General features: G+C 39.6%; 1 protein-coding gene across 10 annotated transcripts in view; it reads right to left on the bottom strand.

Annotated features, from left to right (window-relative positions):
- The window catches only part of MAGI1 (membrane associated guanylate kinase, WW and PDZ domain containing 1), a 598,134-nt gene that overhangs the window by 20,188 nt on the left and 562,250 nt on the right, over positions 1–15,696 (bottom strand). For all 10 annotated transcript variants that reach the window (XM_046662236.1, XM_046662246.1, XM_046662260.1 and 7 more), the window contains 4 exons: positions 13,359–13,578; positions 6,018–6,109; positions 4,470–4,662; positions 1,707–2,000 (listed from right to left, as the gene is read on the bottom strand). In XM_046662236.1, the coding sequence (XP_046518192.1) occupies positions 1,707–2,000; positions 4,470–4,662; positions 6,018–6,109; positions 13,359–13,578 (799 nt within the window). The remainder of the gene's footprint in view (positions 1–1,706; positions 2,001–4,469; positions 4,663–6,017; positions 6,110–13,358; positions 13,579–15,696) is intronic.

The raw sequence follows: 15,696 nt of genomic DNA, 5'->3' as shown, positions 1-15,696 counted from the left end.
AGTCTTTTGGAATCTAATAGGCAGGTGTGGTGAAAAGCTTCCATACTCAATTCAAGGTCTTGATGAAGTTCAGCCCATGCCCAAATACAACTGGCATGAGAAAGTGATCAAACAGCAGGTATGAGATAAGCTCTGCATAGCTTGGAATAGAAGTCTCATGCAAGGTATTAGAGAAAATTTAATTTGTTCATTGTAAGAGCCAGAGGAAAACAATCAAAGACCAAATTGTTAGTGAAGACATTCAATATTCATTAAATAACACACAGCCTCCCACCTGCCATATTTTCTGTTTCATTCTAGACAGTGAAATTGAGAATTCCGAAATCCTGAGAACATCACAGGGTACATGAGGATGGTCACATTGTGGATCTGAAGAAATAACTTTGGATTTCTCTGCCCCCTCTGCCTTTCTTTTTAACTTAAGCAAAAAAGTCTCCAAAATTAATTTAAAAACAAAAAAACCTTGCCTTGATGTCGTCACCCATCCATGACATGCAGTGATAACTTTATTAATGCAGCTCACAAAAGCGCTGTTAGTAATGGGTGTTTGTTACTGCAGCCACACATGCATAGACCTGGCTGACTCCCTGTCTCCTAACGAACGAAACTCAGGGGAAAATAGTTTTAGCAGGAAGCAACACACCAAGACTAAATGGAGATAAAGGGAGTTCTACTGGATTAGAAAGCTAAAGGGATGGAACACGCCTAGCTGATATTAGCCAGCAAGTGACCTGGGCTACTGGTCATCAGACTCCTTAAGGATAAACCACTTGGGGATAGAGCTGAGGTAAATTTCAAAGTCTGTACAGCCCTTCCCTATCTCTCATCCTATTTCATATTAATTAACAAACGTGTTTGGGGAATAACAAATGACTTTTTATCTAATTAAGAAGGAGCACATTTTTGGAGTATATATTTTATAACCCATCCTAACAGGAAATAGATTTATAGATTATTAGTTCCTGGAATCATCTGGGTTCCTATTTGTCTCTGCTGGTGCACCCAGCAGGGAGCTAACATTCTGAGAGGGTGGCAATTGCATTTCTTCATACTCTGCTGAAACCCCCAACATCTGGATGAGACAGAAAATCACCCCTGCTAGACTTGAAGGGCAGTAAAGACAAATGGTTCTTGACTCAGACTTTAACCAGATTCTTAACCAGGGAACAGTAAAAATATTATTTAAAATTAAAATTTAAAAACTTTAGATGGGGATAAAGTAGAGAAAGGACATAGATAAGGTGGAAAGGGCATTTCATGTAATATTTTTACTCCCTACACCCCCGTTTTTCCCTAGGCATTTTTAAAACCATATGCTTCTTTTAAAAACTCTTAGATCTTCTGAGGCTACTGCTATTAATGATATCCTATTCAGGATCCTGCAAAAGGCTTTCTCTGGCAAGAATTTCTCAGACTGTACGCTGTATTCAGGGGGTTGCTCTGCAAATTTCACGTTTGCTTGAAGTTGTGTGCATGTGAACAAGCATTCAGAACGGAAACTGAAGGGTTAAAAAAAAAAACAAAACCCTAACCTTCAGGAGGGGAAAAGCTACCAAATAAACTCCATCCCCAATTAAGACTTTAATTACCTGAAGCGAAAAGCATGAATGCATTTCTGTTAATGAGATTTTGGCCTTCTTTCACTTGCAATAGAACACTCCCCAGCATCCTAGGAAACACTAGGGAAAAGAATTGTCAACACTCACCGAAAGTCGTGCCCGCCTCGGGCCTGCTCACCGACGACACGATGACAAAGCCGAAGCCCTCGTTCTCCCCGCGCCGGATCTCCACGTCGTAGGGCTGCACCACGGTGCTCACCACACCGCTGCCACCGCCTCCGCCGCTGCCGATGCCGCTGGTGCTGCCACTGCCCGAGCTCACCGTGTTCAAGGAATTCTGGCTGCCCTGCGGGGTGCGCTTCTCCTCGGTCAGTGAGGCCGGCTGGTTGCTACTGTGATGAGATGAGGCTGGCGAGGGCACCTCGTTCTCTGTTTTGGGGACTGTATCAGAGATGCACCTCTCAGTTACCTGAATTTGCAAAAAACATGCCCTGCCACTCCTTCCTGCTTCTCCCTGCAACTCCACTATGTGCAAGAAAGCAAGAGATGAACTGAGGTGAGACAGGACCTGGCCTCACAGAACTGAGATACAGTATAGGAATCTAAAACAGCTTCTCTTGATAAGGATTTACCTTTCAGTGTCTACTGACATCGTCCCGTGGGCAAACACCCAAAAAGTCACCTGAATTGTGTATCATTTATAACATACTGTATATATATATATCAACATCCACACTCAGGCTTAAGTCTGCAGCAAGCTCTGCCCTCTCCAAAATCTTGCCTGGTGCACAAGTCAAAGGAAAACGTACAGGAAGTAAGTGTAGTGTGGTCTATACAAACGATGACCGCCATCTTTGCCTCAGAGATAGAGCCTTAGGCCGCACGTTCATATTGTCATAACCCTCAAGTCACATTTCTGCTCAGCTTTCCAAATAGCTTTGCTTTTGATTTTTTTTTCCATCAGGCAAGAGACTGTAAGTTGACTTTACCATTAAGGCTGCCACATTGTGGGATTTGTGACACCTGTCAGAGGTATACCTTGTTTCTCTTCCTAGCTTCCAGATGTCAATTATCTACTCTGATCACACAACTAGATACATTAGCCTTCCTTAGAATTCTAGTTTTATTAAATTCCAGTTTTATTGCTTTATCCAGTGACAGGGTAAAGCACTCCTAAATAGCCACAGTAATAGGTGGGACCAAGTTAGGTTTCATGGAAAAAGCAAAACGTTTCCAAGTTTGGATAAGACAATATTTATTCCTAAAAACTTCTCCCTTCATAGATTTCTTTTTTATTGTAGTAAAATATCCAGAACATAAAATATACTTTTTTAACCATTTTTAAGTGTGTAGTTCAGTGGTATTAAGTATAGTCACACTCTTGTGCAACTATCACCACCATCCATCTCCAGAACTTTTTCATCTTCCCAAACTGAAAGTCAGTACCCATGAAACACTCACCATTTCCCCTCCTCCAGCCACTGGCAACCACTATTCTATTTTCTGTCTCTCTGAATTTGACAACACTAGCTACTTTATGTAAGTGGAATCATATAATATTTCTCCTTTTGTGACTGGCTTATTTCACTTAGTCTAATGTTTTTTCAATAGATTAATATGCCGTTGACCCAGAGCTAAAAACTCAAAATATTTAAGATTTTAAAAATAAATCTGAAACAAAAAATCACATTGTTCCAGAATTTTTATTTGCGCCAGTGAAGTCAAAGTTTTCATCTCATCTCAAAAGCCATTGCTAACTGACTGCTATTGGCTGCATGAAATACAATGTTGAGAGAGAGTCGGAGGCCAGAAATGAGCTCTAGGGTCATAATCCACGACTAATTAACACTGTTTTCCATGGCTGCAGTAGGCAGGACTCTCACACTGGAATCTGATATATTAACTCTGTAATTAATTATATACCATTTAAATGACTTATACGAGTTTTTTATTTTAACAAGGTGCCAGTTAATTTTATCTGATAAGTATCTGTTTCACTAATATTAATGCTATGGAGAATTCACAGTATTTCATGTCATACTTCTTCAGTAGTTCAACTGATACAACACTTAATCTGCTTCTTCTGCATTGTGGGTTCCATCTTGAATATTTTGAGGTGGGGGCTGCAGACAAAGGTGAACCACCATTATGTGTGCTTGCAAGAGGCTGCAGAGTGAATGGAAAGGACAGACGTTTACACAATGAGCTGTCTCACAATGGCAGTCTGTAAATCATGATTCCCAAGAATGACAAGGAAGAAATGCTAAAATCTGAAAGCAGTTGGAAGAAGGAGGGAATTTCTGAGAGTTTCACAGAGGAAGGTTAAATTTAAGTTGGGCCTGAAAGAATATACAGTATTTTGAGAACTCAAGTACTTGGAAGCTTGCAGGCAGGAGGAAGGAATCAGAGATGACCCAGAACTGGCCAGCTCTACAACTTTCTTGTAGAAGAAAAACAAATCTCAGTTTAATACATATGACAGTCAACAAGCAAGTAAGGTATCAATAACTATTTTATGAGCTTATTTTGCAGCACAAACTTAATTTTTGTTTTTTAATTTGAAGCTACAATTTTTCTGACTGTCATAATGACCTCTTTTATTGAGAAATATCATCCAATGAAGAAGGTGACTAAGTTCTGGCTGGCAAGGAGATGGGGGAAGTAACATATATTCAACTAGTCCTCTTCTAAAAACCTCTGCTGAACATGCACCAATGGCACACTAAAGTACTTTTGAATGACAGGTGTTGTGCAGGGTTTGAGAGGAGCAAACCATCTGGAAATTCTGAGCTTAATCACATTTGAAAACATTTGCTAAAATAGATGCTTGGAGAGGCGGACACAGGACAGGGGTCTTCTCTGTGCATGAAGTGACAATGCACTGTCTGAAGGAATGAATGAAAAACGTACCCGTGAATACCACTTTGCGCCGCACTGTGAGGTTGACGTGGCCTTGCTTGGCAGCTTGTTGCATAAGCTGGACCACAAGCTGGTGTGATTTTCCAATTACTGGTGTCCCATCCACACAGATTAATTCATCCCCAGACCTCAGGCGGCCGTCTGTATCAGCAGCACCCAATGGGACAATGTGACCAATATAAATCTGTTGAGCAATTGGATCATGGATGAAACATTAACCTTTTGGTTTACTATTATACTGATGGCCTTCACATCTCTTAGAATAACTCCATTCATTCATTCATGTCTGCATTCATGCCACAAACATTTATTAAGCACCCACTAGGTACCAGGCATTGTGCTAGGTGCTACAACAGTTCTTAAATGGTGGAAAAAGTAACTATTTCTTGTTTGGTTCCTTGACATTTATCTGTGATCTGGTGTGACTCATTCTTTTTCCCCTTTGCAGAAATAAATCACTACTTTTCTTTAAAGGGCCGGCACTGTGGATAGCAATACGGAATGCACAATAAATATTGTTAAATCAAAGAATGAATCAAGCAAAGTCGTTTGACATCTCCATTTCTGCATTCTTTTAGCACCTGCTTGCAGAGCAGTCTTTATATTTAGGGTCTTGTGTTATATTTACCATTCACTAAACTTTAGCTAAAATATTTGTGCTTTCCTTCCCTTCTCAGTAGATAATACATGCTATAACTACCTTTACATGGCATTTATAGTTTATGAAGAACTTTGACAAAAGGGTAGTTAAGAATATGAACCCTGGAGACAGACCCTTTCCAGTCCCTCCATTTACTAACTCTGTGAGCTTGACCAAGTTAATTAACCTTCCTGTATCTTTATTTTATGATTTGAAAAATGGAGATAAATTCATAGATTTGATGGCTAAATGAGAGAATGTACGTTAAAAGCCATTAGCACAGCATCTGGCACATAGGAAGCACTAAATAAATAACAGCTATTATTATTATGAGGGAATTAACAATACTTATCTTTAGTTCTCTTTTCTTCTTTCAAAAGAATTCTGTGATGTTACACTAAATTTATTCTAAAGGCACTTAAAGGTTAGTGCCTCCTGACCCTTGTCCAGGGTTCTTTCTCTACTTTTGTAAAGACAGTGGTCCTACTTTCTCTAATCTCTCATAATGCCTTGTGGAGTCCTCTCTACACACTAGCTACTCAATATACAAAGCCAACTATCTGCCCACAGGTTTAAAAGAACTGGCCAGAAGGATCAGGCCACTGTTTTTCTTAGTTGATGCCTATCCCTATTCTGATTTTTGGTTCTGTTTTCTTTGACGGAGAGCTCCAGATCCTGCAGCACCACTTTTCACAAACACACATTTTTTAGAAAGGATTTAGTCCCTTCTTTCTCAAGATAAAAGGAGCTCTACAAAATCCAAGGAATAAGCCCTCTGGCTGGAGATGAAATAGTACTACACCTAGCTGGACTCAAATCTTGGTGATTTGTCACTGCTGACAATTTGCTTTGAAGTCTTAGAAAACGGCATTGGAGGGAGAGGCAGACAAGAGACTCACAGGTTCCCCCGGTTCATTTCCACCCAGAATCCTAAATCCAAATCCAGTCTCTTTTCTCCAGAGGAAGATGTCCTGTTCTTGGTAATCTGGAACTGCAGAGAGGGGAAAAAGAAGAGAGAGATTATTTCTCAGATACAAGTAATCATACTGCTATGGTGAACACACTGACAGGACTAGTACTGATGATGTTTGACCAGATGACAGATTTCCAGCACAGACAAGGAAACAAAATAATCTGGACAAGTGAAACAAAAGAGGGCACTGGGTGAAAGTAAACAGTGCAAAGAGTCATTGAGCCTAAGTTTTTTCAAAGGACTAATCACTGTTTGATAATTTTTAATCAAGTCCAAGCCATTATCCCTGACTAAGCCAGAAGTCAGTGTTGACCTCTCTCCTCAGTATTGTTGCAAGGGGAATTAAGTAAATTAAAATTATCATGCATTGCACCACAATGTGGGTGTCCATATCCAAGAAGAGAGCTCATGTGAAGTCACAGTGACCTCTGAAGCAGAGGCTGACTCTGAGGATGTAGAAGTCCTCTTAAGTCATCTGATGCTATATGAAGTAGAGAATGAAAGAAAACAGCTTAGGTTAAGAAGAGTTTTCAAGGGCTGGCCCCATGGCCGAGTGGTTAAGTTCATGCACTCTGCTTCGGCGGCCCAGGGTTTCTCTGGTTCGGATCCTGGGCGCGGACATGGCACCGCTCATCAAGCCATGCTGAGGCGGCATCTCACACGCCACAACTAGAAGGACCCACAACTAAAATATACAACTATGTACTGGGGGGACTTGGGGAGAAAAAAGCAAGAAAAAAAAAAAAAGAAGATTGGCAACAGTTGTTAGCTCGGGTGCCAATCTTTTTTTTTTTTTTTAAAAAAAGTGTTTTCCATTTTTTTTAAAAAATCACTTTTTCTCTTATAATCAAGACCAGCAATGCGAATAATTTGATGTTAGATCATTTTTGCCAAAAAAGTTACTCTAAACATCCTAATATTTCCAGATTTACTAAATTGACTATGATTTTAGTACCATTACCAGAAAGCAGCCAGCCTTCCCTATCCTTGAAACCAATGATGACAACAAAAATGTTCTGTATCAATGAACCACATTTCAATGCTAAAATGACTGACTGTTTTACTGGAGAGTTTGCCTATAATATTTCAAAATTATAAGTATTAATTTATTATCCAGTAACTTATATTTTACTTTTAAAACTCAGTAATGGTCCAGGGCTTTAAAATAAAAATCTCATTTTTTAAAAGAAAAGTAATTTCCACAAGAAAATGCTTACTGTACATAAAATTGTTCTTTATACCACCCTGTTAACTAAGGTAATAAAAAGCGGCTATTTCTATTTAATTCTTATTTAATATTTTAATGTATACATAGTGTGTTTTATGGTCTCTAAAATGACATCTCTTTTATTTAAAAAGAAAAAATATAGTTTAGTGGCAATGAATCCTAAAGGAGATTTTCAAATACTGTTCTGCAGACTTTCTGGTTCATTTAATTAATTGGATTTTGGGCTGAAGGAGCGTGTAGGCCTGAGAATTTAATTCTTGTCTTCTCAAATTTTGTACAATGGGATAGGGAAGAAGAAGGCGGTTGTTTAGATTTCTAGTTGGCGAGAGATAGCCCTTTTTAGTGACTCACCCACAAGCTTACAATGTACAGTGAATGAGTATGCCAAGAGAGACGAAAGAAACTAAACGAACAGGTAAGTAGAATCCAGAGGAGTTTGAATGTGATATTTTTGCTTGAGCTATCTTAATGCCATGGCTTTAAATGGTGTTTTTTATCCAATACTTTTTTAAAAATAATTGCTGAGGTTAAGCTGCAAGACGCTATGGAATATGGAGTTAAACTACATTATAGGACTCTCATAAACAATTTGAGAATGATATTTTCTTGAGCACACTAAGGTAACAATATTTTCTTTCTGTTCGAGTAGCTGGCTAAAGGGTATTTGCTGTAATAGCCTCATTGAAACAACAAATTAAATCAAGTTGGGTCTCCATCTTCGGTTCACTCAAGCACGAGGATTATTACCAAAATAGACCACGGATGCTTTCCAGCCAGCACTAGGTTCCTGGCAGAGTCTGCCTGAAGTCTGCTGAGCCTTTCTGTGAACAAGGAAAGAGCCTTTGCAGAGACTTCCAGCCCAGACCCATTTTTCTCAGCATCATTTAACACAGGAACACTTGCCCATCCTACAGTGACACCAAATGTAGCAAGTTTCTGCCTTATATTGCTCATTTAGGTATAAGCTAACATAATATGGGTGGTTGCGGCCAACAGACTTAGGCTTATCATACAGTTTAGTCCATAGAAAGAAAGCATTTGTTTCTCTCTGAGAATCAATGGGAAAATGGCAAATTTATGTAAAGAGCTTCTTGTTGAAAAAGAAGATGCCCAATGACACTGAGGATGTTGAAGATGCCAGTGATGCGCCAGGAAAACACAGACACAGACACGATACACCAAAACACAGACAAGTTACAAAGAAAGTCTTTGGCACCTTAACTTTGGCATTTTAACGATTCTACTCTTCCACCAACCAAATGCCACGTATACAAGAATATACTTCAGTGATAAATCAGTCCTGCAACATATTACAGAATTATAGAATTTCTCTCGTGTGTTCTGCTGCCACTTCTTCCCAGGGGCAATGAGGTTTCTAAACGACTCCCCCAAAATACTTTGTTCTCTTATTTCAGGCAGATTTTATTAGAATTAAATTTTAGGAGGCAGCAGGGTAGAACCATCTTTCTGATATCAATATCACTTTTTCTTTTGAGTGAAGCTAAATCAAAAACAGCTAAGAAAATCTTGTCTAGCTTTCTTCATTTTTAAGCCCTTGCATTGGGGACAGTCTCAGCAGTTAATCTCCTGTGGTAATGCCAATGACAACTCAACAGAGCGGTCAAAAGACTTCCTTTGATAATTAGGAAGAATGGAATCACCAGGTTCGCAGAGAAAACTCTTGGTATTTCCATTATGACAGACACACGTTTCTAGACTTGGTGAAAACACACCTATCATTTTCTATTTCACATTGTCTTTGATCTACGCTTGGTCAACAAAAACACCAAAACACTTCCTTCATGGTATTTCTCTTTGTGAGTTTTTCCCCAGCCTCCCAGACCAATGGGAACATCAAACAGGATGAATAATAATGGAGAAATAAAAGTTTTCAGCAGATCCTTACTCTGACATTCTCCAAAATTCGTGGAATTGATTTCTCTTTCTCTTTCACCCTTGCTCAATCCCGACGCAGGCGAAGGTGACATAGCTGGAATATTAATTTCACAATTTTGCAAAGCTTAATGTATGTGCTTTCTCTTAGTTCATTTTAATTTAGTTTTGATTGATAAGGAATGAGCAGTTAAGCTTTCACAGTAAAGGTCATGGCTGCTGTGGATTTTAAAAGACTATAGTTTGATTCTGTTTTTCTTTTTCATTGTGCTTTTCTAGTCAAAAAGCTAGAATTTACAATTGTACCACTGAGAATTTCATAGAATTACCATTACCATCTTAGACTCTTCAAATTTAATTATACCCTAAAGTACACATTCTTGTATGACTTTGTTTTAATCATGTCATGAACTTTAGGTTTGTTGAAACTCTTCTTTCTTTTTGAAAAAAATTAAGTATACTTTTGTCACTGCCATACTACAGCATTTATTTAAAAGAGTTTCAAGTTTCTGATGGAATTCATTCTTGTGCTAATATCTGTTCAGATGAATTCTAGGCAGTTCAACTGGAATAGTCTTTTATTTAGAGACACAAATCATCAGATCTGGACAAGATCTGAACAAACACACATATAAGAACTGTCATAACAGCACTTAAAATCTAGATGTACACTGAAGCTCTTTAAACTCCCTATGATAAAGGAGCCCATTCACCAACTCCAAATTTGTAAACATGTCCCTCCTGAGCAGGATAGGTTTACAACATTGGTTAATATGACAGCTTTGACATTTTCTCGTTCCAAAGGATTTTGTGAACAAAGTTTCAACTGCAAGCTTTAGACTTTTTTTCTAGCAAACACTGATTGGATACTAGGCTGGTCCTCCTGAACATTCACTAATAAGATTGCATCAACATCATTTTTAAAGACATGTGCACAATTGGTATGTTACCTAGAGAAAATACAAAAGGGGCAACATGCTTTTAAGGGACTTTCATGCTTGCGTTTGTTTTTAATTAAGCATTTAAGCCCTTCAAAGGAATTTATTAACATATCTGCCATTCAGATGGATTCATTTTGACACTGCTGTTTTGACAGATGGCTCTACCAAGAATACAGTATTTTGCACAGCATTTAGACCATGTGAAGGAATTTGATCAGAGATTGTGTTAATCTTAACACTGCTCTTCACAATAAAATGAAGTTAAGAAAGTACATTTTCAAAACAAAAAGGGAATAAAATAGTTCAATGAAGGTGCTACTGCTGACTTCAATTTTCCTGGAATACTTTGCTCATTTTAATATGTCTTGTGGGGAGGGATAGGGAATCACTTCTAACAAGGCTACCCTTTTTTTTTTCCCCAAAAGACAAAATTAAAAAACAACCTAAGCGAACGGCAGAAACTGATCTGGGGTAAAGCAAAATACTGATTAAAAGACAAGATTGATGTAGGTTCATTTGTAGGTACTGTGAAAGAAGAAAATCTGTGACAGATACTGAATAATTACCATTGGGGGGAAGTCTCATCATTATCCTCATTTAGTAGTGAGGAAGAAATCCACGCGAATCTTAACATCAATTAGGTTGCTACAATCACTAATTACAGAGCCTCCAATCGCCAAGAAGAACTTGATGCTCATTTGTGCTGCTAAATCCTATTCCTTGCATGTTAAGGGAAAGTGAAGGCACAAAACTGGCCCTGTTCCAAATTGTCTGACCGCCACCCGAGCAATCTTGATGCTTCAACAAGCAGCTGACTATAGCAAGAATACATATTTTTCTTATTTTTTTTCTGAAGAAAACTTTTTAAAAAGTTTTATTAAATACCAAATTCTCAAGAAATTTTGCTTCCATGAAGGTAAAAAATGGCATTTGAACTAGAGCCTCCTATTAAACGTTGTTAGTGCCGTCAAGCCTGACTCCTAGCAACCTGTGTACAGCAGAGCAGAGAAGTCTATCCAGTCTTTTTGCGCCATCCTCTCCACCTTCCAGTGCTGTATCAGACAATGCTCCACTGCTGTTCACAGGGTTTTCACAGCAATGTTTTTGGAAGTGGGTGGCCAGGTCCTTCTTCCTAGTTTGTCTTAGTCTGGAAGCTCTGCTGAAACCTGTCCACCATGGGTGACCCTGCTGGTTTCTGAAATACTGGTGGCATAGCTTTCAGCATCACAGCAACAGGCAGCTGCCACAGTATGACCACCTACTGACAGGTTGGGGGGGGGGGGTTCCCTGACCAGGAAAGGAACCCAGGTGGCAGTGTTGAGAGCGCCCAATCTTAACCACTAGACCACAAGGCCTAACCTATTAAACGGATGCATTAGAATTATCTGTTAATCCATCATGCACCCCTATCACTTCAGAACATGACTTATCACAAAGAGTCATACATGGGAAGCTCAGTCATAAATGTGTGCTATATTGAGAAAAGCAGGGGCAAGTCAATAAAGGAGTAGCTCAACATCCACTGAGATTGGGCCATTGATTGGAGGAGCTGCACGGTTAGAGAGAACTGTGAAAGGACTGAAGAAATACTCCTCTTTGGAAAACACTTCTTCAATGAGATCACTATAGTGAGTGAGAAGACACAGTGAGAACAGACCTCCAGTTCACACTTAGCAACTACTGCTTATGAGGGGTGTTCCAGACGGAACTTCATTTCCTTTGGCCTGGAGTCAGGCGTCCTCTTGGGACCTTTCTAGTCCAGGGACCAAATAAATCCCTTCTCAAATTATCTGGCTTTTGTCAGCGTAGTGAACCCTTGGCCAAAACAGTTTATTTAATTCCTCACACTGCTACAGTAAGGAGGCAAGATATCTCTCCCTTGAGGAGGAAAAGGGTGGAGAGACCCCTGAGTGACTTCTAAAATTTGATAGTCAGCAAGTCTCCAACTAGCCTTGCGCCCCCACCTCCTAACTGCTGAACTGCACCCAGTACTGTGGCCAACTTTCCTTCTCAGAGATGCTGGCCTCAGTCCCCTGTTCTGTTTGGGTCACAGAGGAGTTGCTTCAGCCAGCAGAGGAAATGCTTCATAGCCAAGTCCGAGTGGGTGGGGGAGAGGCTGGAGCACCTCCCACTACCTCTGTGCCATGACTCTCCATGGAGCTTTGCCTGAGAGAGAACCACAACTGTGGCTATAGACGAAACCTCTGCTGAGGGGGGCAGGGACAAAGAGGATGGCAAAACGATTCTCTTCTCTCTTGCGGTTTTCATTAGGCCCTTCACCAAACTTGGTCTCCTCCCTCATTAAACATTCTCTCCTATCCCTTGACAAAAAGAGAAAATGAAGTGCATGTCCTGCCTTGTTGCTTCATCCTGACCCATCATGCTCATGACTGAAAACGTCAGTAAGAGCAACAGCCAAAAAAGGGCCCGTTCGCATCTCATATGATTAAAGCATTTTAGGAACTTTCATTGGTAATGGTAAGATAAATGAGTATTATTTATGGTGAATCATCTTTGGAAATCATTTCTTAATAAAAAGTAAGAAATTAAACATGAAGGCAATATTAATCTTAGGTTTATAAGAGCCAAAAAGTTACGATGTACGCCATCACTAGTTAATATTTATGGAAAAGGTAAAGCCAAAGGAACATATTTAACCACAGTATCAATAATTAAAGCACAAACCACAAACTGCTTGTTTTTTTCTTTTTAAGGGGAATATTTAGAGAGACTAATAATGGTAAAAAAAAAAAAAATTGCCAGTATCCTTAAAATCTAAGAGTCCTCTAAGAAAGCATTTAATTTCTTCTCATTACTCATGCAATCCAAACCAATCATATTTATGTTCTATTGTATATCAGAGCTGTTTCACAAGAGCATGTCACAATCTCCACGTGGTGAAAAATTAATGAGACAGCAGCTCTTATCTTCTACTTCTTTTAACTGAAGGGAAAAATAAATCCATTTTTATCCAGGCCTTTTATGTGATGACTATCCATCTCTACCCCCTCCCCAAAGTGAAGACATAATGGAGCCCCCAAGAATAGCCAACAGATTCTATCGCTGCTGTGAGAAGCTTTCACCTCTCCCCTTGATTCACCTCAATCCAGTTTACACAATGGAAACCAATTTTCAGTAAGCCTCAAGAGAAAGTTGGAGCCCTGGGGAGGGGTCTTGGGAAGACAGGAGCCAGGGTGCTACTCACGTCGGTTTTCATACATGCTCCTGGACTGGGCCCAGATTTTAAAAGGATCTGGTTTTTTCTGCCCAGAGCTGTCGGTTTGATCAGGAGCTGGAGCCTCTGCAGGAGGTGGGTACTCGGGGAGCACCTGTGTGCCGTGGCTTGGGGACGCCGTGTGCAGGCTTCGGTGGCTGGAGACACTGTGCTGAGAACTATTCTGGCTGTCTTTTCTTTCCAGTGGTTGCTGAAAGTAAGCAAGAGAGAGGGGCAAGAAGAGATTATTACTGGGTCTCTGAGTGGGTGTTTTCCACCGCTTGTCTTTGCTCAGCTCTTCTGCACACATACACATAAATATATCAACAACACTGTGGCCTCCACCTTTCTCCAGCTAATGCTAAATGCAGATAAATCCCCAGGTGATTGGCAGACAGGGAGAGGGGCGGGCCAGATGGAAAGACATAATCACAAACCATACTGCTCTCTGGGCTGTAGCAGAAAACAAATCCAATTTTCATCATAGGTTCTTGGCTAAGACTCTGGGCCTGTTTATTACAAGAAGTATCAGTTTAATATCCTCATTTTTTGGTTGATGTTGTTTTAAAAGGTTCTGGGGCGAGGGTAGAAGTGGGGAGAATGTAGGAGACTGTTGTAATTATTTCTGTGAGAGAGGATGGTGGCTTGGACTAGGGTACAAGGCCAGAGATGGACGGAAGTGGTCAGATTTTGGATATACCCTGATGGTAGAGCCAACAGGATTTGCTCATAGGTCCTATGGAAGGTGAGTGAGAAAGGAATCAAGGATGACTTCAAAGTTTGGGCCTAATCCAAATGGAAGACTGCAGTAGCCATTTACTGATATGGCAGAGAGAAAGGGGATAATTATTTGGGCCTGTGCAGTTAGAAGAGAGTTCAGTTCTGGGCTTATAAATTTGAGCTGCCTATTAGACATCCAACTGGAGATGGCCAGTAAACAATTAAGTACGTAGGTTTGAAGTTCAGGGGAGAGATACAAGAAGTATCAGTTTAACATCCTCATTTTTTGACAAAATACATGACACGAAATACTATGAGGTTTAAATGTAAGGCTATAATATCCAGAAGAAATACAATCAGGGCTAAAAACGTTCGTTGGGACTCTACGTCTTGCATCTTTCAATAATAAAATACTCAACTCTTATCTAAGGATTTTCCATCAGTTCTTCTAGACTATAAGAAAAAGGAATCAGATATTTTAAAAATCATGCTAGCATTATATGTGCACTTGTACTCCTAAGTATATAAATAACTATTATATGAAGAGCTTTCATAATCCTTAGCCAATCAATTTTGCAGGCATCACATTTCACCTCTTGATCTCCTGACATTACTGTTGGTTGAAAACCAAGATCGAACCTTATATATGGGTTGACCTCAGGGGGTCAGCCTTGTTAGATTTGTAACTTGTCCAATGTCCAAGTAGTATTCAAAGGGAACGAGTTTCATTTAAATTTCAGTAGAATAAGCAGGTTCCTGTTTCTTAAAACTCACTCAGCAAAAGACCCTTCCCATTTTATGAAATGCTCTTTGTTTGAATGGTGATTCAACAAAGAGCAAAAACTAATGGGAGAAAAAATATTGGGTGTGATATAAAATAATTTCAGTTATTTTCTCCAGTAAAAGACTGTGGTAAGCCCAGGTGTTTAGTTTCCCCCATTCAAAACAATCCTGGAGTCTTGCCTCTCACAAACAGAAGCTATGTCTCTACACTTATCTGCTTAAAAGCATCATAAACGGGTAGAGGATAGCAAGGGCCCTCTCTGTCCTCTCTTACAGATCCTGTATAGCTTTTTAAGTAGTTTATAAGATCTTTGACCCAGAGCATCTCAGTTTGCTAAAGTTCTTAACAGCATCAAAATCTTCCCCTTGGTCTTACAATCAATCCTATCAAAACTGTTGTTCCTTGCTCTCTCCTCAGGTATCCCCCATCTTTCATTCCTTATCTCAATGGAAATTTCCAAGGTCCCTTTCATTTAAATCTCAGGTCCCTCTATACTCTCTCTCTTTATATTCCTTGCTTTGAAATTGTATCTAAAGAAGCTCAAGGAGGACAAAAACTTCATCTGCCCTTGACTATTACAGACTACAGATCTAAATATAGGTTTTGGCAAGGATTCAAAGTTGAGGAAAATTGGGCATGTATTTCATGAAGGTAAGATAGACCATTTAAAATTATACTTGGTGTGCCTGTGGGAGAAATTTGAGGACCATGCTTTAGACTGGCAAAGAGGTCTTGGTAAAACTGTACAAGAGGCTTAATTCACTCAGACTCAAGAGGACAACAAACTCTAGTGAAGATGCCAGGAAAACACACTGATGTCTGGGG

The sequence above is a fragment of the Equus quagga genome, chromosome 1 (genome assembly GCF_021613505.1).
Source record: "Equus quagga isolate Etosha38 chromosome 1, UCLA_HA_Equagga_1.0, whole genome shotgun sequence".
Taxonomy (NCBI): domain Eukaryota; kingdom Metazoa; phylum Chordata; class Mammalia; order Perissodactyla; family Equidae; genus Equus; species Equus quagga.
Note: the sequence above shows the minus strand (reverse complement) of the source record. Positions and strands in the feature narration are given on the sequence as shown.